The sequence below is a fragment of the Pagrus pagrus genome, assembly GCF_965226575.1.
Source record: "Pagrus pagrus genome assembly, chromosome: 21".
Classification (NCBI taxonomy): Eukaryota; Metazoa; Chordata; class Actinopteri; order Spariformes; family Sparidae; genus Pagrus; species Pagrus pagrus.
Window position 1 is genome coordinate 4,367,755 of NC_140208.1, and position 27,547 is coordinate 4,395,301.

The window sequence follows — 27,547 nt, forward strand, 5'->3', positions numbered from 1 at the left end:
TTTTAGTTGCTTTTTGTGAGTTGATATAAATGTAACTTATTGTGTTAAATGAGAATATGATATTGTCTCATATCGATCGCTGCCCCCTGTATCGAATCGAATCGTATCGTGGCAGACGTTGTGATATCAGCAAATATCGTATCGTTGTCCAAAGATATGATTCGTATCATGATTAAACTTGCTGAACACACTGACTTTCAAAAACGTCTTTCTCTCAAGTTTCCTGCACAGACATGAGTTGAGTATCGATTTTAGGGGGAGACGGGGCTTGTTACGGTAAAACATAAGTAAAACTGGCGATGAAGGAGCAAATGGGCGTGGCCCGGTTTGACTCGGCGCGGCCAAAAGTGATGGTTGAAAACAGCAATAGTGGCCAAACTGTGTAATTACAACATCACGCGATGCACAGGAGCTCAAAAACACTTTTGACCATAAGCTTACAATGTGAAAGAAGCAGCTGTAAAACAGTGGAAACATTTTTTGAGCCTCCACAAAATGAATTGATTAACTTTCAGCATTTGATCCATTCTGTCAGATAACATTTGGAAAGTGTAGTAGCGCTGCACGATTAAATAATTTTATCACCACCATGTTCGGCCAGCAGAAGTCTCTAGTGCACTGCTCTTTGCCGAAGATATGCAGAAGATCTTTATTGTAATATTTTACGTGGGAAGTCACAGTTCTTGGCTAAATGCCTCCGACACTGTATCCAGGTCTCATTGTACATCTATGCTCAACACTGTAGCTGCTTGAGCTAACGTTAGCTTCACTGTTTTCCAATATTATCGACCTATCGCAGATGTATCAGTATCGGCTTGTACATGTATGCTGGCCGACATGACGTCTTTTTACAGAACGTTACGCAGAAAAAGATGCTTGGAGAAATTTAAAATCATTAAATTCACAGTGACGTTGACTGTTTCAGTGCACTGATGTCATTTTGGACGATAAAGTTTCTTCTTAAACATTAAAACATCCTGTATCCACTAAGTAACTTTGTTTCAAGTGTCCAAAGTGTAAGAATATCGACTGATATATCCATATTTAAAAAATGTTGATATCAGTATTGGCATTGGCCCCGAATATCCAGTATCAGTCGGGCTGCATTCCAAACATAAACTCAAGATGAATCTGTATTTCCTGTCTCCTTTAACCTGTTGAGGAATCACACCATCTTCTCTCTCTCCACACAGTAACATGCTGATGGGCTGATATTGATTGCTATTAATACTCAAGCCCCCGTAGTTTGCTTGCTGCTCTTGCTCTCACTTGTGGAGCCGTGTGGGAGGCGACCGGAGCCGCAGACAGGTAGAAGTGAAGCGTGTGTGTGTGTGTGTGTGTGCGTGCGTGTGTGTGCGTGTGTGTGTGTGTGTGTGCATGTGTGTGTGTTAAGCAGGAAGAAAAAAAAATAAACGAACCGAGACGACGAGAAAGAGCGAGAATGTTCGTCTCTCCATCGCTCCAGCCGGGCAGCCTCGTTGGCTCCTCTCCTCCTGTGTGTGTGTGTGTGTGTGTGAGAGTGTGTGTGTGTGTGTGTGTGTGTGTGTGTGTGAAAGTGGGTGTGAGCAACTGAGCGAGTTGGTCGCTGTGCACGTTGAGAGTGGCCGCCACTCCACTCTGCTCCGCTCATCCATGCTGGATTAAAAAGAAACCCTTTTTTTTTTGTTTTGGTTTTTTTTTCTTTTTGTGGGATTCACACACACAGCTGTTCGGGACACACACACACACACAGGGACACACTCACAGCTGCTGACATGAGCGAGGAGGTTAAAGAGAAGGCGGCGGGGAAGTCAGCTCATCGCAAGAAGAAAGGAAAGAAGGTAAAAAAGAGGCTGAGTTGTAAACAACACGGTGTGGCTGCTTCAAGCCGGATCAGTCTGAGTGATTCAGACAGGAAATAAGAGGCTTTTTTTTTATTCATGACACAAAAGTTGTGGAGTATTTCTCAAATGCACGTCTGATTTGACATTAGAGGATGATTATCTGACTGTTTTGAAGTGTTGATTTGTCTTTGGAAGTTGTGTTTATGTGGGTTTTTTATTGATGGGGAGCAGCTCTTTCATTGTGGTCTCTTTGTTAGCCGGCGATTTGATGACAGAGCATTATCACGGCATAGCAGAGGCTCTAATGGTTAGTCAGGCTTTTGTTCTTCACTCGTTCAACAAAGAAATGGCAGTTTAATCGTTGTAAATATCAGACTTTTTGTTAAAATGTTCATTTTGTAGAGGCAACTCATTCAGAGGGTTTGTGATGTGGTGATTTTGCTGGAATACTTCCATGAATTTGCATTTTTTCATGAGCTATGTTTTTATTTCCAGCATGTTTCCTGCCTTTTTAATTCAAAATACTCCCTCCTTCTGTTCTCATTAAGTTGAAAGATCCTTGTTTTTGCGCCACAAAGTGCGTCTGCAGGCAGTCGAGCACCTGTTAACCTGCTAATGTGCCCAGAGGGAGCTGAAAAAAACAAAAAACAAATGAGAGAGAGATCAGATCCAAACAGATAAGGAAAGGAAGGGAAGACATGACGTAAGGTAAAAAAGGTAAAAAGGAGCAGAGAAGGGAAAGCAGGGCAGGAGGTGAAAGTGAAAGTGGGAGGAAAGAGGGGAGGTCACGATCAGAGAGTGAGAGAGAGAGAGACACTTACAACAACGTGTCTGTGAGTGAATCAACACGACGGCCTACAGATACTTCTTTAAAATCCATGTTGACAGCAAAATGGAGAATATTTGCTGCGATTGAATCCACGAGCAACATGAATGAGACGATGTGGCAGCGATTTGAAGCACAAAATGCCTCCTCAGCGCACGATCTGTGATTAAAATGGCCTTTTTTTTTTCTTCCTCTGCTCGCTGAAGACATCTAGGATTTATAGTTCTACGTTCGCTGGCTGTCTGGATGAGTGGGTGGAGTGTGTGTGTGTGTGTGTGTGTGTGTGTGTGTGTAGCCTTTGTTTATGCCACACAATCACATCTCAACATGGAAGACAATCTGAAGAAGTGATCACTGGAGGAATATTTGCTGGACGTTGTGAGCAGATCAGGTTCTTGTTAACGGGGTTACAAAGCGAGAATGAGATTAACGTTTGGTTTAATGAGTTTAGTTTGGGAGCGTTTGACATGTTTTCATATTAATGCTGATATTTGATGTATTATGGTTCATTAAAGACAGAATAAGTCTCCTCAAAACAACATGACCGTTGCGGCGTAACAGCGACAGGTGTACCTTCGTCGCACGGTCGCAGTTTGGTGAAGTTGAAAGCCTTTTAGCATCAATTCTGGATTTTTATCTGACAAATGACATTTATAAATTATTAACATGTGCACACGGCTGAGGAACATTCATGTGGGGGGAGAAAATAATCGTCGGACCTCGATGTCAGCGGATTTCAGCCTGCGGAAATCTACGTCCGACCAATGAAATCCTTTGTTTCAGCTGATGTTCGGGTCAAAATGGTCTCACAGCTTCTGATACTGTATGACAACGACGACCTCAGCAACCAAGTCGAGGACGACATATGACTTGAGATCACCTAGAAGCTGATATTCACTTGAGTACGTTATAATTTGGGGTCCATGGGGAACTGAAAGTACTTGTGCCGCACCACATTTTAGCAGCGCTGGCGGGAAACGGCTTTAAGCATTAAAACTACTTCAGGAAAATATTGTCGTTTGGGTTTAAGTCCCTATGTTTGGCAGCAGAAATGCCATGAAGAGATGTTTTCGACATGACTGAGGCAGAAATGTGGTTGAAAGTCTCGTTCGACGACTTCCCTCCTCACTCTCTGATGAACCATCTGAGGTAGCGACGGGCGTCCAAACGAAACACACAGTTACTCTGAATAAAAGTCTGGACTTCATTTAAATATTTTAATAATGTATATTTGTTTTATTTATAATCGGCATCTGATCTGATTCAGCTTCTGAACTGAAAACGATCACCAGATTTTTTCTCACGTATTCATGATGACAAATGCATAAATTGTCAAAACATGACTTGCAGTTTTAAGAAATCTTAAAGGAGCATTCTGCCAACTTTATGCATGAAGATGAGTTTACATCCAAGTGATATGATTTGGGTTATCTCTGTGAGGGGTGAGGAGGATTATACAGTCAGGATACCTCTGCCTCTGCTGCTTTGATTTGCAGCGTCTTTATTTTAAAATCTGTCTGTTGAAAATCCCCCAACTTAATGAAAATGCATCACTAAATTGCTGGAAAACCCCTTTAATAAATCTTGGATCCACACTAAAATTCATGACGTGGCTTTCCACCTAAACTCCAATAAAAACTCTCGACAAGTTTTTTGGACTTGGACCAAAATGATGATAATCACTCAGCTGAGACGACGAGTCTGTTTTATTGACAGGTGAGCTTCACCTGAGCTCCGGCTGAAGTGTTTCATTGTTTCTCTGAACATCTTCACTGACTCTGCTCTCCATTCTCACCTTCAACACGCCCACATCCAGACGCTCAGCTGTTTCCTTGCGGTCGGTATGCGAAGGCTCTTCCCAGTTACTCACACATCAGTTGCTACTGTTGTTACTGTGGTTTCATCGTGGCCCTAGCAACAGGTGGAGGCAACACTTATCTCATCAAAGCAAAAAACATCTTCCTCTCCTCTTTTTTTTCCAGATCTCCTCTCCCGATCTCTCTATTTATCTTGTCTGCTCCCTCCTTTAATAGCCTTCCTCTATTTCTCTCCTCCTCTTCACTTCCCTTCATCTGCCTTCCTGCCTCCTCCCTAAAATAGAGCCATCAAGAGCCTCCCTTCTCATCCACTTTACTTCCCTCCGCACTCGTCTTTTTTCATCTGCTTCTCCCCTCTCTCCCTCCTCCACGCCCTGACTGTCTCTTCATCGCAGGATCGCGGCGACACAACAGTCATCTCTCATCAGTCGAGACGCCGTCTCACAACGGAGTCGCGAGGTTATCGCTCCAGACTCTTTATGATTTACTTCCCCCTCTTTCCTCACCTCCCCGTCTTCGTTCATCCTGACTCTCTACGCTTCAGCATCTCTCCTTCATCTCTTCCTCCCCACCCTTTTTGACTCCTCCTCTCCTCTTCTGGTCCTTTCTCTCCTCTGTTTGCTTCCTTAAAACACAAAAAGACTCGTTAATCTCCGCAGCGGTGGCCAAACACACACAGCATCCATATCCTAAGACGCACTAAATCATAAACGCTGTATGTTGTCGCCTTTGTTCCTCTACGCGAGCCAAAAGCACCTGTTACACAGAATAAACAGAGAAGACTGCGGTGTGTGTGTGTGTGTGTGTGTGTGTGTGTGTGTGTGTGTGTGTGTGTGTGTGTGTGTGTGTGTGTGTGTGTGTGTGTGTGTGTGTGTGTGTGTGTGTGTGTGTGTGTGCGCAGGGAAACAATTAAGAACAGCTGACTAAACATAAGGCTGAATCTTATAGAATAAAGGTGCTTAGCCAGCAGCTTTTCTCACAGCAGTGTGTGCGCTCTGCACAGGAACACACACACATACTGTAAACACACAGCGACGTTAATGTATAGACACACAACCACAGACACACAACTACAGACACACAACCACAGACGCACAACCACAGACGTGAGCGGGCAGGACGTTACCCTCGCTGACAGAGCTGCGTTTTTGGTTTTGAGAGTGACATTTGGACTTTACTTGAGTATGTCCAGTTACTTTATACTTTTTACTCCACTGCAGTTATTTGAAACTACTTTAGTTACTAGTTACTTTGCAGATTGCAGACTTCCACTTAGTTTCAGAGGGAAATATTGTGTTTTATTTCCGCTCTAAATGAACTTTGAACAGCATTGGCTACTTTTCAAATTATGATTTTATAAACAAAAAATATGATGCGTTACTTTTATTTTAATAACTTTAGTTACTTGTCCATTGTCCAGTTTTGAAAGATGTATAGATAGTTTATTTTTTATATTATACCAGTGATGGAACGTAACTAAATACACATACTCAAGTACTGTAGAATTCTGAGGTATTTGTACTTTACTTGAGTATTTTATACGACAAATGTAATACTTTTACTCCACTACATTTATTTCCTAACTTTAGTTACTAGTTACTTTACAGACTGCAGATACTTCTACTCAATTTCAGAGGGAAATACTGTACTCTTCTCTCCTCTACAGTAATTTCACAGCATTAGTTACTTTCCAGATTACAATTTAACAAAGAAAAAACACGATGCATTACATTTATTGTTACATTTATTTGATTACTTAAGTAACTAGAGACTTTACAGGTTGAAAGCTGCATCAGAGCCAAAGACGTGCATTTTAAAATGTGTTTATTTTATCAGCAATCAGATTTTAAAAATGGGATCTTATAGTTTACTTTTACTTTTGATACTAGAGTACATGTAATATCATTATAGCTTAAGACTTTTACTCGAGTACTATTCATCTGGGCGACTTTTACTTTTACCAAAGTAATATTTCAACGCGATGGCTTTACTTTGACTCTTTGACTCTTGCATGTGTTGTCAAAGTGTGTTGAGCTCTCAGGGCCACCGTACAAAAGTTAGATAACGCTCTGCTCCTGAGGGTGTTACATTAAATCACTGCTCCCCTATTGATAATTTATATAAACGGCCGATTCAGGAATTCACAAACGAGATAAAAATGTTGTAGAGAGTGACGAACACGCCGTGACGCATCCCTCCGTATTTGCCTCTTTGTTTGCCTCTCCAGCTGTAATTACATGCCACCGGTCTTCTGCGACTATCACAGAAATGGGAGGGAGGAAGAGAGGGAGACACGGGGGACCTGAGAGCTTAGCAGGTGTGTTAATGGATGTAACTATGACAACCAAAGACCCGCCGGGAGAAGGAGGAAGTGAGAGAAGTTAGTCATCAGGAAGGGAAACCACACGCAGCTCAACAATCGAATATCAAGTCGGTTTAAACCTTCACGTCAAACACACTCGGAGCTCGTCTCTGATTGAACTGGATGAACTCGAGTCCAGGAGGATGAAAATAAATTGATATGGGCCGCCTCGCCCTGCACTTTGTGTGTGTGTGTGTGTGTGTGTGTGTGTCGAGCGCACACACACATGCGCATGGCTCGGTATGCGTTTGACATATTTGCTTTGTAACTCAAAGCCCGTCCGGGTGAGTCTTGTAACCGAGGAGGGAAACAGGAAGACGGTGGTAGAGAATCCTCTCCTCAAAAGAGTGGAAACGGCAGCCGAATGCCAAATAATCTGTTTAACGTGCTCGAAATTGTTGCTTTTTTCCTCTAAAATTGGATGAAAACATCAGTTTGGCAGCTGTACGGTGCCCCTATGTGCTAATAAGTGGATTTAAAGTCCTGGACATGACACAATATAATCATTATAATCATAATTTGTGATTATTTCTGATGTATTAGCTTTGTTTGTGAGCAGAATCAGCACTCTGCTCTGTAATAATGACAGCTCCACTTGGATAAAACATCCCATCTGTTAGAGGGAGGTGAGCAGCACATATATGCATGATGTATCAGTGTTTTTGTGCTGTTTTAGTGAGAGAAGTGGACTGTTGCTTATGTAACATGACTGCCCACGTTCAGTCATTTTCCAACCCACACCCTCTCCAATGTCAATACTGTCAATGCTTTCAATAGGCATGAAGTGGTAGCTCCAGCACACTGCCAATCTGATTTAATCCAAAGTGCAGAGTAAGAAAAATAGACAGATTTGTTAGCTGAAATTGTACTTTTGTCATTTCAGATCAATACTTTATTGGTCACATTTTGTATGTGAGTGAACTTCTCGTCATTCATTCTTATTTTACTGTCAGCAGCTTTGTGCGCGATCTCAACGGGAACCGCGCTCGATTTTAAAGTGATACTTCGACCCAAAATCTTTTGAGTAGGACGCTCTCGTCCTCTGTGTGGCTGTGAAAAGGTTGGAGTAGGTTGGTCTTTACTGGCGACGGTCAGCTTGGATTCATGTCCAAAGATAAAGGTCAGCTTCAGAAACCTGCTCCACTTCTCTGCTGTCGTCTTTCTATGCTACATACAGACATAAACAATAAACAATGATGCATAAACACTCCTTTACTGGTCTGAATTCGGTCACATTATAGTAAAATACTGGCTCCTTTGCATGTTGCTTGTTGTGAGAAATACAGCAATTAAAAGTACATACTTCCCACCAGTTGATTAAATATCAGTTCACGTCTTTTCACTCTTCTCTTTCACTATTTTGGTCTCATGATGGACAATTTAATAAAAAAGTCCCAATACACGCTTTGCAGCTAATACTTAGGATGTCCCGGTTCATGTTGAGATGGTTATTGTTTGATTGTTATTGATGAATCGTGCATGAAAGCCTTGTTTTTTGACCGATTTTAATGTTGTAATCCCCGCTTTGAAGGCATATGACGCCCAAAATTTAACTAAAGTCCAGCAGTGAAGTTGCTGTACGTGCTTGCATCGTTGGAGCACGGGTTACTAATGCTAGCCAATTAAAGTACAGCTAGCATTCAGGTAATTAAGCCGTTTTTCTTGAAGTGGTGAATGACTTGCTAGCATCCGTGCTTTTCTATCTCCATCAGATAAATGGCATCGTGATCGTCTGGGGATTGCCACGGAAACACAAAATAAGCGCAGCTGAAGATATGCACGTTAAAATGTTCGGCCGCGTCTGTTTACATAAACGCCATCGAAGACAGCTGAAGACATGTGAGGGTCTTGGTGGTTTGTCTCATTTCATAGGAGGAGATTTCAATCAAGACTTCAAACAGTCATGGCAACTATAAGTCACAGCCACAACGCAGTGGGCGGTGCCTGCTCAGGCCTGTGAGAGCTGACCAATCAGAGCAGGCTGGGCTTTAGGGGGTGAATAGAGGTGCTGCAGGAACAAGACAATATGAGAAACATAGTGTGCTTTTTGAACATTAAAGCATGTAAACATTTTCTAACACCTAGAATAAAAGCATGAACCTGAAAATGAGCATTAAAATGTGTGACACTGAACTCATTTCACACCTCCTGTTAGCAGTGCCCTTTTGTGTTTGTGGATTGTGCAGTACAAGTCTACCCAACACATCCATGCTAATATATACATATAGTGTTCGTCTCTCCTCATGGCCCGCGGCTGCCTGAAGCACAGACGGTCGCACATTTAGGCAGATACAAACCATATGCTCGCTCATATACACTCTGATGGTTCCAGGCGACATGAGGGTAATTCCACTTTGGACTGAGTTTCCTCGTCTTCCCGAGGGTGGTACTGGGTGGAGTCAGACAGGTTACTCTACACCAGGGTGTAATCCCAGCTGGAATGCCCGGCGCACAGCATTTCATGAGCACGGAGCTGGCTGCCCTCCTGTACAGTTCATCACTCCTGACAGACGTTGCCAGGGATATCTGATAACTCCTCGGGCACTATCACGAGCCATTGAAAGGGTTTGGCCGGGTTGTACTATGGGTGCCATATTGCTCACGCTTCTCTGAAAGCAGGAAGTGTTGGCTGTTAACTGAGCGGCCCATTCTTAAATTCTGCCGGCTTGCTCAGAAACTGCTCACCCCTGGCGTGATCCGCCTCTGGAGTGAAAACAGGGAAACCATTTATTAGCACCAGTTGTAGAAACTACGGGTCCAGTCAGAGCCCTGTGAGTCGGCCTAGTGTTGGTGTCATTACCACCGTGTGTCAAGAGTCAGAGAGAGCTGGGTTAGCACGAGTGCTAGCAAGCTAGTGTTAGCTTTTATAGACAGTTAAAACTGTTTTGTGGATCTTTACATGTGGACTATAGTAATAAAGTGCTAACAAAATGACCATTCAGTCTAATTATCAGGCTCCATTTGCTTTACACAAGATTATTCTGATGGTGAAGGACTCTTTTTTATTGCAAAGGTTACATTCCTTAAGTAACACAAGTAAAAGGTCAAGAGCTTAATTCAGGCTTAGTTTGTAGTTTAGTCTGCTGAGTCAACCGAGCATCCTTGAATCACAGAAGCAAGCGGACTCACAAAAAGTGATTATGAAAATGATAAAAACTGGCGGATGAGCAGCCATTTTGACGGCCCGATGATATGAAAAGCACACATGTAGTTGATGATAATAAGCAGACTCAGCGTTAATAACACACTGCTGCACTTTTCTTCCCATTCATCATGCAGCTATTTCTTTTCACCCCCTACCCCTTATTTATTATCCTGGTAGACATTCAAGCCAAGTAAAGCAGCACACAGTATAATGAAGCTGATGATACTCTTTGGGGTGAGAGTTGCTGCCAGCGTTGGTCCTTCGGAGCCAACATATTGTGTTTTTGCTGAGGCAGCCGTGGAGCATAATGCTGCGCTTGGCTCTATTTCTCACACTTCACGGGAACAGGATGAAGCTCTCTGCTCTGTTAGCATGGCTTCACATATAGAGAGACGAAGAGGAGCTCATTGGAGATGATAAGGTTGAAGGAGGTGAGAGAGAGAAACAAAGTGCGACTTATTGGCCCGGACGGGATGGTTCATTTCCAAATGTACATCGCTCGTGTTTGCCTCGCTCAGCAGTTGACTGAGACCCAGGACTGCAGATCTTTTTTTTTTTTTTTTCTAAGATCTGTGCTTTAATCAACTCCTAATCCTCAGCGAGACAGCATATATCTGTACAACATCCACTCAGATCTTTATAATCCTTGTGCTGCTGTTTATTCCAGTTGCCTTCATCTGCAGATGAATGTAAGGTCAATTAACAGTGTGTCATATTTTAATTATCGGGCTTTAATGGGCTAAAAGCAACATTTCACATCATTATCACCAGCAAAATGAGAGGAATATATTTACAATATAACCAAAAGGGTCTGAGAAAGCTGGACAAACACATAATATATATTACATATACAGTGATTTGCATACTTGAGTTTTAAGGCTGATATTGGAATATTGATATTTGAGACTAAAAGAATATTTGATTAATTTGAAGCTGTGTTTATGGTCCAATATTCACTGTCTTTTTGCTCTGTTTTTGGTCTCCACCACCTCCTAAGGAAAATATCTGGCTGTTTTAGCCACTAAGTGCTCCACCATATTCACCAGTTTGTCGCTAACTTTGTTCGTGTGTTGTTTGGTACTGAGCAGGTAGTGTACAGGTGGTTTATAGAGCTCGCTGTGGCTTAAAACGACGCGATGAGAGCAGTGAGAGTGAACGACTGAAACTCTCTATAAAGCTCCATGAGGCCAAAGAAAGCCGCAAATTGAAATCACATTTTTTTTTTATAGCTTCTGTAACGTATTGTCTGCAGGTTATTCAGTTATTTATGCTGGAATCGGTATAACTATGATAAGCTTAATCTTCAGATAATATCGGCTGTGAGCTTTATAATTCAGGAAGTCTTTCAAACTAAATATAAGACGGTGTTTGTCAGCGCCCTCCAAAACAATGAGTAAAGAAAATAAATGTTTTTGGGGTCATGTGTGGTCATAGCACTTAAAACCACATCAAGTTTAGTCTGTTTTCAACATTTCTATGTGTTTTCGTGTTTTTTAGGTCTTTCGTTTTATTGTCTCTTCAGCTCTCTGTCTGTATTTCATCTGTCTGCCTCATGTCTTCGTTGGCCTTTCCTGTTTCTGTCTTCCTTCCTTGTCACGGCCACTTACAGTAAATTACTGCTGACATCATCATGATGTTTAATAGCAGGATTTTCTGCTTTATTCAGCTGCTTTCTGGTGCAAAGGACGGTAATATAAAGATACATTTTGGGGTTTCAATCAGGGCTAAAAGTAGTGAGTTATACCAGTTTACAACGGGAAGGTAAGGCGAGTCAAGTCTGCACTGTGGTGAACATATTAAACTAGTCGTCATTTTTATAGCTTATTCCCACGGCTCATTCCAGTTTATTAAAAAACAAACATACAGCTTCAATTTTCTTCTTTATTTGATGTGTAGCAGTTTATAAATGTAATAAATCCAACCGCTGAGTGAAGTTATTGCTGAGAGTAAGCGCTCTTTGTGTCAGAGACCGTAGTGGAAAGTAAAAAAACTGCACATAGCTGGTGAATTAGCTTAATGTTAGAGCGACTGACTAAGCAGCAGCAGCAGCGGAGATCTCAGAAGGAGCCGTGGTTTGCAGAAAAGCTGGCGTAGAGTCAGCTATAGATCACAGCTGAGTAGCTACAGCAGCAGGACAGTAGATGCACTCACATTAATTTATTCCCTGGTCCTGATGGAGGTAAGACGGTGGGGATATCCCATGTAACACAAAATCATGTTCAGATTCAGAGGTTTCTTTTCTTTTACTGTGAATTACCAGATACAGTACATTTACTTTTGCAGGATTTTAAGGATTATTTAGAGCAGTGAGTTACCATTTTTGCGCGTCCAGTTCAAAGTCGGTGGGTTTTTTTAAAGGGATTTTCGGTTAAATGCTTAAAAGAAAGTCAACAGGTAAGACAAGCCTTAGAAACTAAAACACACTTAAATTCCCCTCCCCTCATTTCTGTAACTTTTAAATACCTGCTACCTCCGAGGAGTTGAGAAATGAGCATTGGATCTCTGTTTCTGTTACTCTTCATGTTAACGACACTATGGATGTTGGTGTATGTATCCAAAGTCCTGATAGGCAGGTCTTGCTACTTAGCAGCCATCTTGGCAATGTTTTATCAGGCTAACAAGACCAGACCTCTCTCTGAATGAATGGGGAGAGAGCCAGAACTTCACTTTCACTCAAATCTGATATATACACATACATAGTTTTGTATTAAAACATGTTAGAAGTTTTCTGTCTGTCTCTATAACGTCTCTGCAAAAAGTGACAAAAAATACAAGGAATCTATAAAAGAAAGACATTTTTTTCTTATTGGTTGAATATTTTTGATGAGGGAGAACTCATGAATTAAATTTGTAGCCTATATGACAACTAGGTAACTAAATAAACTGGATGATCGCAATATTTTTAGTGACCCACTCTGGAGCTTCATGCAGCTCATACTCCCAGCTGATTAATGTAAACAGAAAACAATGTGGACATGTGGACGGTCTTGATCCCTTACAGTCCTCTTCTGTTGTGTGCTCCTCGTGTTATGACGCTCGCCCGGCCAAACTAATTGGCTCCAGACTCTCCAGAGATGCGTCCACATCGTCACATCTCTGATGGGGGAGATACAAAAGCGGCGTAGTCAGAAAATAGTCCCGCTTTCATTCAGATAAAATGACGGGAAGAGGCCGACAAGACACAGTCAGATGTACAGAGCCTGGAGTTCAGGCGTGGAGCGGGATGGAGGCTAAGCGAAGGTGTCAGACGGTCGTATGATTAGGCTAATGTGACTCTGTAGCCATGGCAACAGGAGTGTGCAGAAGGTGATGTAATCGTTTCAGGGGAACCATCCATCTCTTTCCTCTCATATTTGTCACTGTGCATCATTCAGTCTTTTTCTCTCCTTTCTCCTCCTCTTCAATCCCATCTTTGTTTTTCTTTCGTTCACTTTCAGTTTCTCATTTATGTTTGTTGTCGTTTCTCTTTTCTTTTTTCTTTGTCTCACTCACACATCCACCATTACCGCCTCCTCCTCCTCCTCCTCCTCCCCTCGCTCACTTCCTCTGCCCTCCTCCCATCTCTTCTTCTTTGCTTTTCGGTGGAGACAAAGGCAGAAATAGGCTATGCCAGGGAGAAATATGGACAGACTACCTACTTATGTAGGTCAGATGTTTGGAAAGTAAAACTGGCACAGACGTCTTAACCCCTTTGAACCAAAACATCTGCTTTTGCTCAGTTTCACCTCACTTTATTTACCTTCTTGCGGCGGCTCTATACTGTCCGAAGGTCTTTTATCAGGTTATCCAGTAGGATACCGTCTATTTTTAGCTAACGAGGCTGTTTCAAATGGTTTTCCAGACTTTGTGCTAAGCTACGAAAGCGAATAGCCTAAATGTGTAGCCTGAAACTATTTCTTTAACAATAAGTGTAAAGTGTGGACAGTCTGAGCCTCAGTGATGTCACAAAATGTTGAACAGAAAATGTAACAGAAGCTTATTTTCATGGATTTTGTCACCCCTCTTCTGTTTTCCACTGCTCCGGGTGATGTAAACAGTAAGTGTGAGGTCAGTAAATTAACTGAGTAATGACTCTGAGAAGAAGGTGGGACGATTTATGACACAGCATGCATCAGTCAGACGCTCCTGTACGGCTTTAACTGCTTCGAGCAGATGGCAGATGGAAGAGTAAACATGACAGATAAAAGAAATAAAGAAAGGACGAGGAACGAGTGCAGGAATGATGATGTGAGGAGGAGGACGAGGAGGAGAAGGCAGAAGGCAGAGGGGTTTCTGAACTGGAACATTGAGAGTACTGGCAGGTCGCCTGCTGGAAATACCCAGACTGTTCCTCACACACACTGAGATGGACGTCATCATTGTCTGCATGTGTGTGTGTGTGTGTGTGTGTGTGTGTGTGCAGATCATCCATCATGTCATGTTACAACCACCAAAGCTAAGCTAACACACACAATCTGCTTGTTTAGTGAACAACATGATCCGCATCGTCTCTGCAAACAGCTCACATCACAGGACATCATCAAAGAAGCGAGCGTGACGTCGTACACACTTAATGTTGCTGTGTGTTTGTCTCTGTCACTTAGGCACACACACGCACACACACACACACACACAGACACACACACCAATACTCACTATGTGAAATCAGCACAAAAACAGCACACGTACATTAAAATAATCGGTTTCATTACACAGTTTAAGCACAAATAGGTGCAAACACAACATATCGAGCTGACTACATGTTATAAAACCCACAAAATTAATACGACTGCTGGAAATATTAACAACTCAGTTCAACTTCGTCCCTCCAGCAGTTATCGGCTTCATAACAGGTGATTCAGACTCCGGTTTGCTTCTGTAGTCGTCGTCAAGAATCTTGTTTTTCACTTGTTTTAAAATGATTTCCTCTCTGGCAGTATCACGGTCCCTAGAGGAAGTTGCATTGTCGCGATTGGACCAATCCCTGGTCATTATTGTCTACAACTTTTCCACAGACAATCATCATAGTTCCCCACACATTTTATCAATTACAGTCATACAACTAACTCACTTCCTTGTTTCTTATTGTGAAGTTGCAGACATGACAGGAATGTCTCACTTTTACCAACAGAAGATACTGATAAAGACCCTGCGAGGCATTTCCTTGCAGGGTCCTTGAATGTCCTTCTAGTATAATTTACAGAGAAGAATATCGTTTTATATTCAAAGTTCACCCACGATCCATGGATAAAGGAATAAAGATCAAATAAGGAAAATGAAATACAATTATTAATCTGTTAATCTATGACTCATACTTGTCTCTTAAACAGAGAGAGCAGATGCTGGCCGACACCTTCAGACTCATTAGTCTAGTTTACAAGATCATTAGCTGCCCTCCTCGTTCACTCCTTCATCACCTCCTCACCTCTCTCGTCTGACATTTTCCCGTCTCTTTTATCTTGTTTCTCATCACGGCTGCTTCCGTTTCCTTTCATTCCTTCATTTCTCATTTTTTGCCTCACATGACTCCTTTTTTTTCTCCTCCTCCTCCTCCTCCTCCTCCTCCTCCTCCTCCTGCCAGTGACCACATGCCTGCCTCTTGATGTGTTGCCATGACAGCCTGCCAAGGTGTCATCGCCAGGGTCATTTGCATAGCTCTACTGAGCATGCCCACCAGAGTTAGGTCAGGATACCCGTCCTGAAGCGGCTGCATCCCGTTGCTGTGTGTGTTCGTATGGAAAGTACACGCTTGTTTGTGTGTGAATACGCGGATTAGGATGAGCTATCAGTGTCTATAATGGAAAGTTCATGTCTAATTAACCTTTGTAATGTCAGGGAGGGTTATCATTCCTCATGGATTAGAGCTTCCAGACGCACACATACATACAGATCAGACGAGGGTGGTGGACGTATTAAGATTTGGTCTCCAAAGGCGACGACATGAAAGCGTAACTTTCAAGATGATCCTCAAGGAGGCGACGCGACCGATCGCCGGGGCTCCTACAGTGTTGTCGAGCCTGAAACATTTATTGAATGTAGTGTCGTCTTGTTACGAGGCTAAAAATAAAAATATACTACTCATATTCTTGTTATGAGGAGGGCCCAGCAGACGTGCCTTGTGCAACCAGAAGTTATGAAACTTGCATCATTATTTCATTAGAGGACAGGCGGCGGTTGTAAAAACATGAAATAAACATGAAATCTTTTGCCTCCATGGGTATTTAATACTTAGAGCTGGGAGTAAAGCGGACAGATATTTGTTTCCATGAATCATTTTGTAGATTAAATGTGAGAAAAACTTGCAGGTTGTTTTATTCAACCAACAGTCTGAAACCCAAAGGCCCCGATCACGACCAAACGCCCCTGAAAAGCTCGTCAGGCACAACACAATATCCAGAGTAAATGTTTCATGTTCATGTTTCTTTTGGTCAAATTAAAATTGTATGTTGTCACAATGCAGCGCTCATGTTCTGGTTAGGTTTGGGCATAAAAAACACTTCCCACTGAACAAAAACCATCCAAAAGACGTCTAACGATGTCCGAGTGATATCTTGTAATTCGTATATCCGATAGAAGATCTGACGAACTTCTTGTGGTTTAAAATTAAAGTTTTTATGACGACCAAATTTTGCTCCATTCATTAAAAGCTACACGGTGGATTCAAACCCCGAGCCTCGACCTCAGTAGCCTGCATGAGGCGTGCTCTTTACCAGGAGAGCTGTTTAACAACAAGATCCATGTTTTTGTTCACGTCCTTTAAATTTCATTTCCAGTTTGAAAAAATTTGAAAAGATACAGAAACATTGTTCTTGAGTATTTGACACATGAAAAGTAGAATTCTGGTTAATCTGTCTAAAAAAAAATCCCATTTTATTTGTAAATGTTGCTTAAAAAAATGTTTTTTTTTCCCATTTCATTATTTTATTCAGTAGGTAATTGAATATCTTCAGGTTTGAAGACATCAATTATGTATTAATACTCATATAATTGTTCAGGTAAGATCCTTTTATGGGACATGAGCTAAATTGTGAAAGAACCTAAACTAAAACTTCTATACAATAATGTACAGAAACTCCAAACTTTATATTAAGACAGATGGTCATCCTGTAACAAATATAAACCCCCAGTCTCTCCTGTCATTAGCGAGATCTATCTGTTGCTGTGGAGTTGTATTGACTTGTGAAGCGGGTGTGATGTGGTTCGATACGGCGGAGGGATACTCTGCTCGGAGGAGCTATTTGTGGCTCGTGTATCCGGTTGCCGTGGAGACAGCTGGCAGAGAGCCAGCAGGAGACCGAGGTTGACCTCAGACAGACAGACAGTTACAGATAGATGAATAAGTGGTGGATGTAAACACTGCAGGCAGACAGATACTCCTAAATGTTCAACACACAGCTGAATGTCTGTCTCTCTCTCCTGTAGGTAAGTGGCTGTAAAGGTCTCTCTCCCTCTGAATGTCCCCTCAGTTAACCCTCGTTGTCTCCCGGACCTACGAGCTGTTGTCCTGCTGTCTTCAGCAGGTAAAAGCAGATGTGATTATTCTGTTTTTGACATTTGAGAAAGGATCGGCTGCTCGATGGAGGTTCATGTACGAGGGCTACCGCTGCTCAACCCACACGAGCTCAACCACATTGTTAATGGACATTTATCTTTTTTATTATGGGCTGTCTGGGCAAAGCCACACCCAAACTCCCATCTCCTCCTCCTCCTCCACTTCGAATGTGATCTAATATTCCTGGCTCTGATTCTGCAGGCCGGCATCATCTAACAGTCACTTGAGTAATATGCACTTACTGTACGTGCATCCTTATCTGGTGTTTTTTTAATCCGGTTTACAGTGTGTCGGATGTCTGGATTTCTGCTTCGTCAGTGTCGATGGAGTGAGTGAAGGAGAAGTAAAGTGTTTGAGAGCATCAGAGAGACTCACAGAGACTCTATCAGACAGCCAGAGGAGAGAGAGACGCCACGTTATGTCCAAACAATAAGAGCACTTCTCAGACATGACGGCTGAGAGTCACCTCGAGGGCTCGACTCAAGCATTTAATCGTGTATTTATGAGAGACAGACTGATACTGAGAGTTAAAATGTGTAAAAATAAACCGGTACGTAAACATGGAACGTAAAAAAAACACTTTTCTGGTAAATCTGGTGTTGAAACGACAGTGGTGAAGATATTAAAAATATCATGCATGTTTGATTGTGGACTCCAGGACAAGAACGGTATCTGTTGCTCTGGTAACGGAAACACAAATAAATAAACAATAAATGACCCGCTGCTCAAGAACTAAACTGCTGAAGCTTTTAATACAGGCCTCCAGTTTGTTTTGTTGTTGTTTACAAACCCTTTATTTTTAGAAAACTTGATAAAAGTTTGTACTAAACATGTGAAAACACACATCAAAGACACGCACTATCCCCTTAATAGAGTTTGATTTACTTAAAGTTAAAGCGTCAACTGTAGCACATCATAACAAGACATAAGCGCCGCACCACCTGTGGAGCTGAGCTGATTGGCTGTCCCAGGGCTCCCGCTAACGAGCATCACCTGACAAACACCAGTTCAGACAGACCACTGAGTGTTAGCGTTAAAGGAGCATTATGTAGTTTTGTGCTGGTCCCCAGGATACAGTTTGGAGCTAGAAAGGTGGCAGGGTATGATGTTGTGTTGTCCTTTAAGGTCAGTTTGTCATCTTTCTCTCTTCTGATTAAAATGTCTTCCCCAAAAACTACGTAGTGCACCTTTAACGTGACGTGAATAAAACTTTAAGTCGTTGTTTTTGTTGTTTTGCTGACAGAAGTTGCATACTGTGCATTTAAAGTCTCTTTTGGTCCCATTTTTTTTTTCGTACTTTCCCTTCTAACTTCTCGAGTAAAGGCAAAAATGGCCCCAAACGACAAAAAAATAAAAAATAGTGTTAGCCAATATACTTTATCAGATCAATGTCAGTGTCTGGCTTAAAAATACAATATCGATCGTTGATGGGAACGGTCTTATTGTTGTCTTGTTAGAAGGTGAAGCTTGTTGAGTAAATCTAAATATCGTCCTGTTCAATGTTGAATGCATCAGACTCGACCTTTCATACAGTTCGCTGTGATTCAGGTGAGACACAGTTATTTCTCTCATGTTCTGACACATTGATCTCAGAGACAAACGGCTCTTTTCCGGCCTTGTTTTGGTTTTAAATGTCACACAACGTTGCTGTAATTTGTGGGTTTTGAAGGCTGAAGGGGTCTGAAGCTTCTAACATATTGGCCCTGAACTGTGCCGGCATCCACGTCTCTGTTTTGGTTAATTAGTATATCGGTTTGCAAGGTTGTCTGTGCCCTCGCACACTGACACACAAATAGAGATGGAGTAAGGCTGCCAGCGAGACGCAGCGTAGCAGAGCACCAGGACATCCGCGTGTCCTGTTTGCAGTGATAAGCCTCGACGATCAGCAGGTGTTTTGACAAGATAAAGGACAAACAGAGGTGGATATCGGTGACAAAAGACAACCGACAGAGGGTCGTAGAGATAAATCACAGCGATGCAGGGACCCTCCACGCTATTTTATCCTGCTTTTCTTAAAACTAGTGGAGAAAATCTGCTCGTGCGGTGAGATTTACTTTCTTCCAGTCAGCTTTTTGAGTTGAGTCTTGAGAGAATTGTATTATCTTGCACCAGCACAGTGACTGTTTCTACATTATCAGCATATATTTGTGTGAATGCAGTGAGGTGTGTGTAACTGCTGCAACGGAGAAGAGCGTCCCATCTTTTTGTTCTGTTGTGATCAGATACTTGGCTCTGATTTCTCGGTGTTTATGCCCTCAAACCTCAGCTACTCCTCGCTTCTGTTTCCGGCAATATGAAAAGTTTCTAAGTGGAGTTTTGAGTCCCGATGAAAGCCGCATGTCGAAAGCATCTTAATGGCATCAAATCCGAGGCACTCGCCTATTGATTCAGGATATTGTGGTGGGACGTAATGCAGGGTAAATGAGTGGGACATCGAAGTTTGACCAACAAGACGGAAACTGGAGCTCCAAATGGATTAAAGGATACCACACAGGACCAAACAGCGAGGAATCACATTAAAGTAATCCCCTTGGATAAACTTTAATGGAACATCGAATGACACAACGCTAATGTCCTGATGTTGTAATCCTCGCCCACCTGGTGCTCTGTGCAGGTGGAAGCACAGCGCAAGAATAACTTTCAGTGCCTAAATACTTCCTTTTGTTCATGATCGTACTGTTAAAGCAGTCGTCTGCTTTAATTAGACTATCAACTCACCATGAAACAGGGATGTGAAGAGGCAACACACTAATGAGGATACAGATCAGGAACTATTAGACGTTATTAGATGTTATATGAAGAAAAGTAAAATCCAATAACAAAAACAAACGATTTATCCATGATCAATGGAAACGACTGAAAGAGATGTCTGAGCTCTGCTGTTCGCTCACTTTGTGTTCCTGTCAGCTGGGCTGAAGTCCAGCTGGAGGATGCTAACTGGAGTGCTGTGCAGACACTTTATTGACAGAGGCCTGAGCTCTTTATTCTAATTGATCACCAACTGCAGCACATATCAAATACATTTTGACTTCCGGTACAAATTAAATCTATTTAGCAGCACACCAGTAATGAGGGACAGCTGGCGTTGGTGCATAAAAATGCCATATTTTAGTCCGATTAGTGCAGCAGATTAACTCCAGCGAGGCCGACTGAGACCAGAGTGACATGGAGGGATGACTGAAGTGAGGCTGGTTCACCTGATAATCTCACTTTATTCAAAATAACCTTCAGTTTGTTATTTTAAAGTGAGTAGAAACAACGACGAGGCGTCGACTCGCTTCCAAACATCAGCTGTGATTCTCCTCTCGCTGCATGATGCTGCCCCCGAGTGGTCAGATACAAACACTGCATCTTGTGCACGTTGAACTGTATCAACAAAAGGGGTTTATGTTTGGTTTCCATGGCTCAGTAACCCATGACACCCTCAAAGTAACACACACTAAACACAAAATCCAGATCTTATCAGCCCTCAGTATTATCTCGTTCTTCACAGCTCAGGCAGGAAGCTCACATTACTGTAAATCAGTTTCACGCTCTCTATATCACCTTCTACAGCATTTATTAGGGCTCTACATCTAGTGGCTGGAATTGCTTTGCACCCAGCATGTATAGATGAATAATTCACAGCACCTGTAAACACCTGAAAGATTTAACATCCACTCTGTAAGATTAATGTCTTGCCACTAGAGGGAACCAGACACCACAAATAACTGTAAACATCAGCGTTTGTGCTTGTAAATGTGTGTTTTAATGTCTTTGTTTTTGATTATTATTATAAAAACCGATATTACCTCATTTTTCATCCACCTCACATCATCATATTTCCTGGGAGGGATGTAAACGTCACCCAGGATAAAAAACTCACATGCATAAATGATCCATCAGGCGCAAACACGACCAACTGTTCTCATTTAAAATCGCGCCTGCACATGAGGCGGTGTCTGTGTCCAGTAAACACTGTATGCGAGCAGCTTTTGCTTTACATTTTGATCAGCGCTGCGTTAAGTGTAATTTACAGTGGTTTGTGTGAGATTATGAGTGATTGTGTGTTTACGCTGATGATGGTTTATGAATATATTTATAAAATATATGCGGGCGGTCTTGTGTTCCCTCATCCAAGCCCGGGTCCTCTGCAGGAGGCCTGGGAGCGCAGTATATTAGCTTTTCCTACTGTAGGACTGCACTCACTGTGGTGGAGGATGATGACGAACATCTGGAGTGGGTGTTGTCTTTCAGTGTCCTCGGGCTCTGTGCAGACTCTCTGGTAGATGGTTACCAATCATGTTCTGGACGGTTTTAATCCTCTCCTGGGTCGGGATGCTTTCTGTTGCTCTTCAATGAAAGAAAAACCGAATTTCGAGCTTCTTATATGTGAAAGTTTGCTTCTTTGATCTGTTTCATATCATTGTTAGTTGAATATCTTTGGATTTGGGGCTGTAAGTCACATAAAACAAGCAAATTCATGATCTTGAAAACATTTTTTGGACCTTTTATATTGATTTATTGCAAAAAATCTACTAAAATGATAATTACAGAAGCTCTAATTCACACAAACTCCAAAGGACTTTGGTTTTAATTAAGCTCAAAGGTCAACAGTTCAAATCACATGATGATGTTTTTTGTTGTTATGTTCATGTCTTCATTAATGAAATGGGCCTCAATTCTCCGATTAACCCTCGAGGCCACGCTGTGTTCATCCCGCCTGAGTGCAATATTGTTTCTACCCTGTGGAGGCCAGTAACACACACGAGCCCACGACTTGATTAACTGCAGTTTCATGGTCGTGTGCACCGAGCGGTTTGCTGCAGGGAGTGAGTAGCATTAGGAGTGGTTAGATCAGCAGCACGGGGACACAAAGATTGATACAGCAGAGATGGAAAAGCATGTAGAAAGAGGGAAAAGATGATGAACGAGTACACAGAGAAATAATGCATCTGACTGGCGTATTTGCTGCTGACCCACATCTAGAGCCTGACATTATTCCTGAGTGTGCTGTTTCCTGTCCGAGCAGAAAACAGCGGCTGTAAGAGAAACAAGACAGCACGATATTAAACCGAGAGAGGAGTCATGTCGCTGTGGAGACACCGCCCGAGACGAGCGAGCCAAACTCCTAAATCTTTAACATCATCATCTTTTGTTAAATTTCTGATCCATGTTCAGAGAAATCACCTGCTGTTAATCTCAGCGCCAACACAGACAGCAGGCCTTTAAGGTCCGGTTCATAAGCTCCTCTTACAGATGGAGATAATGAAGGATTACTTTAATACATCCGATCTGAAGTCGTTCCCTCTGACTGATGACTTATTATAACAGTAACTGCAGTTTGGTTTATGATTAGCCCCAAGGCGGGCCAGGATTTACTACTTAATGTTACATTTCACTTTGAATATCTTCTGTTTTAAACGCTGTTGGAGCGTTCGTCACATCACACTGAGGAGACTTAAAGATTGTGAATAATAGGCGAGAGAGAAAACTTCTTTTTTTAATAGCTCTGTGGAAAAAACGAGGGGGGAGCGACAGCGATAGGCTTCATGAACTCACAGCTTTGCAGCAGAGTTGAACAGATTCATAGCATGCAAAGATGCTTTAAGCGTTAGCGTAACCTTTAACAGCTGCAGTGTGCAGCTGTGCAGTCTGGGGCAACATCTGCAGCCAGTGGTGGAGTCTGAGAGCAGAAACTGAATCCATCCACACCAGTTATTTCACTGTTGTACCATCGTATCAGCCCAAAGCTACAGAGCTAGCTATCATTCGACTATCTTTAAAATGAGTTTCTGTACCCTGTGTGATTTGTTCATTTCTAACAAGGGGGATGAGCTCAATGGGAGCGACTCCGTGCCTCAACACCACCAACCAACACACACTCAACCTCACAAGTTTGGTCTCGGGGTGTATTTTCAGCAGCACAGACGCTACTGAATGATGTAGTGTGTCTGTATGATCCTGTCACTCTGTCATGACTACATGTTCCTACTTTTGACTTTGATAATGAAGATGACACTACTCAGATATATTATAGAAATAAGTATTTATAGTGTGTTGTTTCAAGAAGCCACTGAATGATCATAATAATAATAATCATAATAATACAAGGAAAACTACAGACTGTGTCTCTATGATCCTCTCGCTCTTCCACGATGACATGTTGCTTATCACTTTCTCACACTCATCTTAAAGCTGACACGACTCTATATCATATATAGGTGACAATATAGCATAAAATTGAGTATATATAGTTTAGAGATGCCACTGAATGATCCTACAGGCAGCAGTGTGTCTATATAATCTTCTCTCTCTTCCACGACGACACATCCTTTGTTAATTCGATCATGAAGTTTAGAGAATATTATAGATCCAAGAGAAAAAGGCACAATTAAAAATCCATCTGCACCATCGACAGCACCATGGATTTATCAATGGACAGCACAGTTAGGTTGTAACTTGCACTAACTTCAGTTTAATAACAGCGAAACACAAGCAGCTGTCAGTACCAAAAAGGTTTATTACCCGACCCTAATGGTGGCCACAACTGCTCCTGAATTATACACACAGTCATACACAATAAATGTGGAGTGCTGTTTACACTAGATGCTGCAGTTAATGGCATTCAAGTCAGGTCCAAGTGTTCATTCACTGATTGGCTCAAGCCCAGAGGGAAATATCTGGGGCACAAGCTGTAGAGCAGCTTGGCTGCTACACTGAAAGGTTCGTATAAATCATAAACCAGTATGTGATATCACCGTGAATCATCCTCAGGCATCATGCAGACAGATAATTAAATATGTTAGATCTCTTTATGTCGTGTAATCTCAGGGTTTGACTGCAGCTTATGAATCATATCTTTAGAGGTAAGGTTAATATCTATAAGATGCAGGTTTGCTGTATTGAGACATCTTCTCCTCTCTCTCTCTTCTCTCTTTGTTATTGTCATGTTGTGGGTTGGCTCTCCCTTCTCCAGGTGGCCAATTAGGGCTCGCTCACATCCCAGACAGCCAATAGCGAGCCTGCTCTGCCGTCACATGTCCTTGTCACGGCTGCAATCCTGCATCCCCTCTCCCATGTTGTTAATATTCAAAGGCTGCAATCCACCGGCATGAGCTCATACCAGCACTGATCACACACACACTTATGGAAACACAATGCAGAGATGCTCTGATCACACACACACGGCTGTAAATCACCTTCGTGTGAACATTTTGACACACGGAGGACGACATCACAGATCTGAGCTTGTTGTCAGGTTTTAGTTCCTGAGCCTGTGTTTTTGTTTCAAGTCGAGAAATAAAATCGTTGTTGTCGCCTGAGGCAGAAATCTGTACGTCTTTCTTCTCATTTGATCAAAGCTGATGGGTGCAGCGTCCTTGAACGTAGCTAATTGCACAGATACCTTTAAGGTTTGACTCTCCTGTATCTGTGTGTATCAATTTATTATGAGTAAAACATTAGTATCTCAATAATTGATCCGTTATTGCAGAGCAGCCTGTGTGAACCCTTTATTTGTTGAGATACTGAGATGCTAGCATGGCTAAAAATGGTAATAGCTGTTCAATTGCTGGTAAATGTTGATTTATATGTCTAAAATAGTTTATGAGTTTATTTGACTACAGCTGGATCGTCTGAATGAATCGAGCCGGTCCTCATCAGAAAAAGCAAAAGGAAGAGCAGCTTATTACAACCCATTTGTATATTTTTTGTTAGGTGGTGACCTCCAGTGGTTGTAGTTATTATTACAGCTGCAAAGGAGGAAGTGAGGTACGACAGTCGGGTTTAACAAGCACAGGACTGTAGGAGACCGCTGTTAAGTTTCATAAGTAACGTAGTTATTTTAACCCGACTCACAATGTTTTCCTAAACATAACCAGATTGTTTTCTTGCCTGCGAGTGTATGATGAAGTTCTGGTACGACTGTTGCTGGTACGACTGTCGCTGGTACGACTGTTGCTGGTACGACTGTTGCTGGTACGCAGCGGTCGTGTTATTCTGTTGTTTAAGTATCAGGATGTGTTGGATTTATGGCATTTACCTCCACGACAGCAGATGTCACAATAAACTTTTTTTCTGATTGTCCACATCAGTTCATGACATTATGTTTCTTGTGCTGGCTCACTTTTCCTTTGTCTCCAGGTTTATTATACAGTATATTTAAAGTGTTTTTATAAAAAGCTGCTGTAAACTTCCAGTCTGTTTTCCTCCTCTCTACGTCAACACACTCATACGACTCCTTTCTCTGTGTCGAGGCAGCTCTCTCTGCCTCTGTTTTTCATCTGTCGGCCTGTTTGGTTGTATAAGCCATCAACAGAACTCTGGAATTGGTAGTTCTGCCTGTTCTGGTACCAGAACAGGAGGATCTCTGCACGTTCACGAGCAGACAGGACCGCCTCTTTATGGACTTCTCTGTCCTGGTTGGGTAAAGTGGGCAGGGATACCAGAGAATTTCTTTTCAGTGCCATTAAGCCAAAAAAAATGAAATTGAACTGAGGTCGAGGTTTGCACTTCTGGACTCGACTTTGCGCTGATTGGTTGGTTTTAACATTTTGTTAGTCGTCTCAGTCCAACTATACGTGGTTCAGACGTTTTTTTAGTGAATCCTGTTCGTCGTCAGCGCCTGTTTTGGTCCGGAGGAAGAGCAGTAGGTATCAGCACAGTGAAGAGGCTGCGTTCAAGAAGTTTCATAACAGGAGCATCATGGCTGCAGACTTCCTGGACACCCAGCGTGGTGGTGTACTGTATGTACTCTGTGTGAAGTATCATCCCCCCCTTTCTCTCTCTTTATCTCTCTCAGCCATAGCCAGCTGGTACTAAGCAGAGGTATTCATCCATCCCTTCTCCCTCCTGTCCCAGCTGCTCTCTCTACCTCTCTCTCTCTGCCCCCTCCTTCCTCACCCCTCCCTCGTCCTCCTCCTCCTCCTCCTCCTCCTCCTCCTATCTCAACCTCCTTTCCTCTGTCATTTCCATCCTGTTCATATGTCCCGGCGAGACGTCGCGGGCTGAGCGTGTGTCTGTGTGTGTGTGTGTGTGTGTGTGTGTACATAGAGGATGGCTCAGAGCTCAGGTGCAGGCAGCAAGCTCTGGGAACCAGTCAAGCAGGCAGCAGGACCAGTTAATTTACCCAGAAGACAGAGCACTCTGCTGGGATAGAGGCTGGAGTCTTTGGACCTCCAACCCGGAGCTCTACGAACATATACCTGAAACTGAGCTGTTTTTTTATACATTATTCTTAATCAAGAGGACATTTCATCAGACCGTGGACCATATAAATGAATTGTTTTTTGTATTTTCTCTAATTGTTTTGCACTTTGAGCATTGGGCAGTGGAAGCAGCTGCCTTCAGCGGTGGAGGAGGTGAACCACAGGAGTATGAACAGTCTCTTGTCCTGCCCCAAACTGGACCAGTGTGGATAGCTGCTGTGGGAGATAAAGAACAAAAGAAAAGAGGGGAAATCTTAACTACGAGGAGAGGAAAATCCTTCCCCTGTCACACACCTGTGAGGGCGAAAAACACTCAGCCGAGGAACAAAAAAGATAATTAGGAGCTGAGAAGAAAAAGGCTGAAGAGCAGACTTTGAGTCCACGCTCCATTCATCCATCCATCCATCCCTCCATCCTTCTCGCCGTTCCCACCTGTGAGGATTTAATTGGGCTGGAGCAGCATGGCGCATGCCGCCTCGCAGCTGAAGAAGAAGGCGGATGAGAACCTCAACGCTGCGGAAGACGAGAAGGAGAAGAAGAAGGCGGCGAGGAAGCGACAACGCATAGAGAAGAAAAAGGTAGAGAAAGAGAAAGAGGAGGAGGAGGGAAAGTGATGGTGATGGAGGACAGGGAGCTGAGGCTTGAAACGTGTCGGTCTAGTGGAGTCTAGGAGCTTCTCTTTTGTCATGATGCAGCCTCCTCACACACACACACACACACACACACACACACACACACTCATGCATACACACACCCAGTGCGATAATAGTGCGGGGTGGTCCCACTGGGAATACAGAGGGGGAGGTGGGAGGGTGAGGAAGACGGAGGGAGATGGATGAGTCGAGCTCACGGACA

At 42.6% G+C, this 27,547-nt stretch overlaps 1 protein-coding gene across 5 annotated transcripts in view; it reads left to right on the forward strand.

Annotated features, from left to right (window-relative positions):
* Positions 1-1,545: 1,545 nt before the first annotated feature.
* LOC311251025 (ankyrin-3-like) overlaps positions 1,546-27,547 on the forward strand; it is a 126,352-nt gene continuing 100,350 nt past the window's right edge. For 4 of the 5 annotated variants that reach the window (XM_084343287.1, XM_084343284.1, XM_084343285.1 and 1 more), the window contains exon 1: positions 26,479-27,270. In XM_084343287.1, the coding sequence (XP_084199413.1) occupies positions 27,154-27,270 (117 nt within the window). In that variant the 5' untranslated portion in view covers positions 26,479-27,153. Of the gene's footprint in view, positions 1,821-26,478; positions 27,271-27,547 lie in introns of those variants that run through there. The other variant, XM_084343288.1, reaches the window with a different exon arrangement.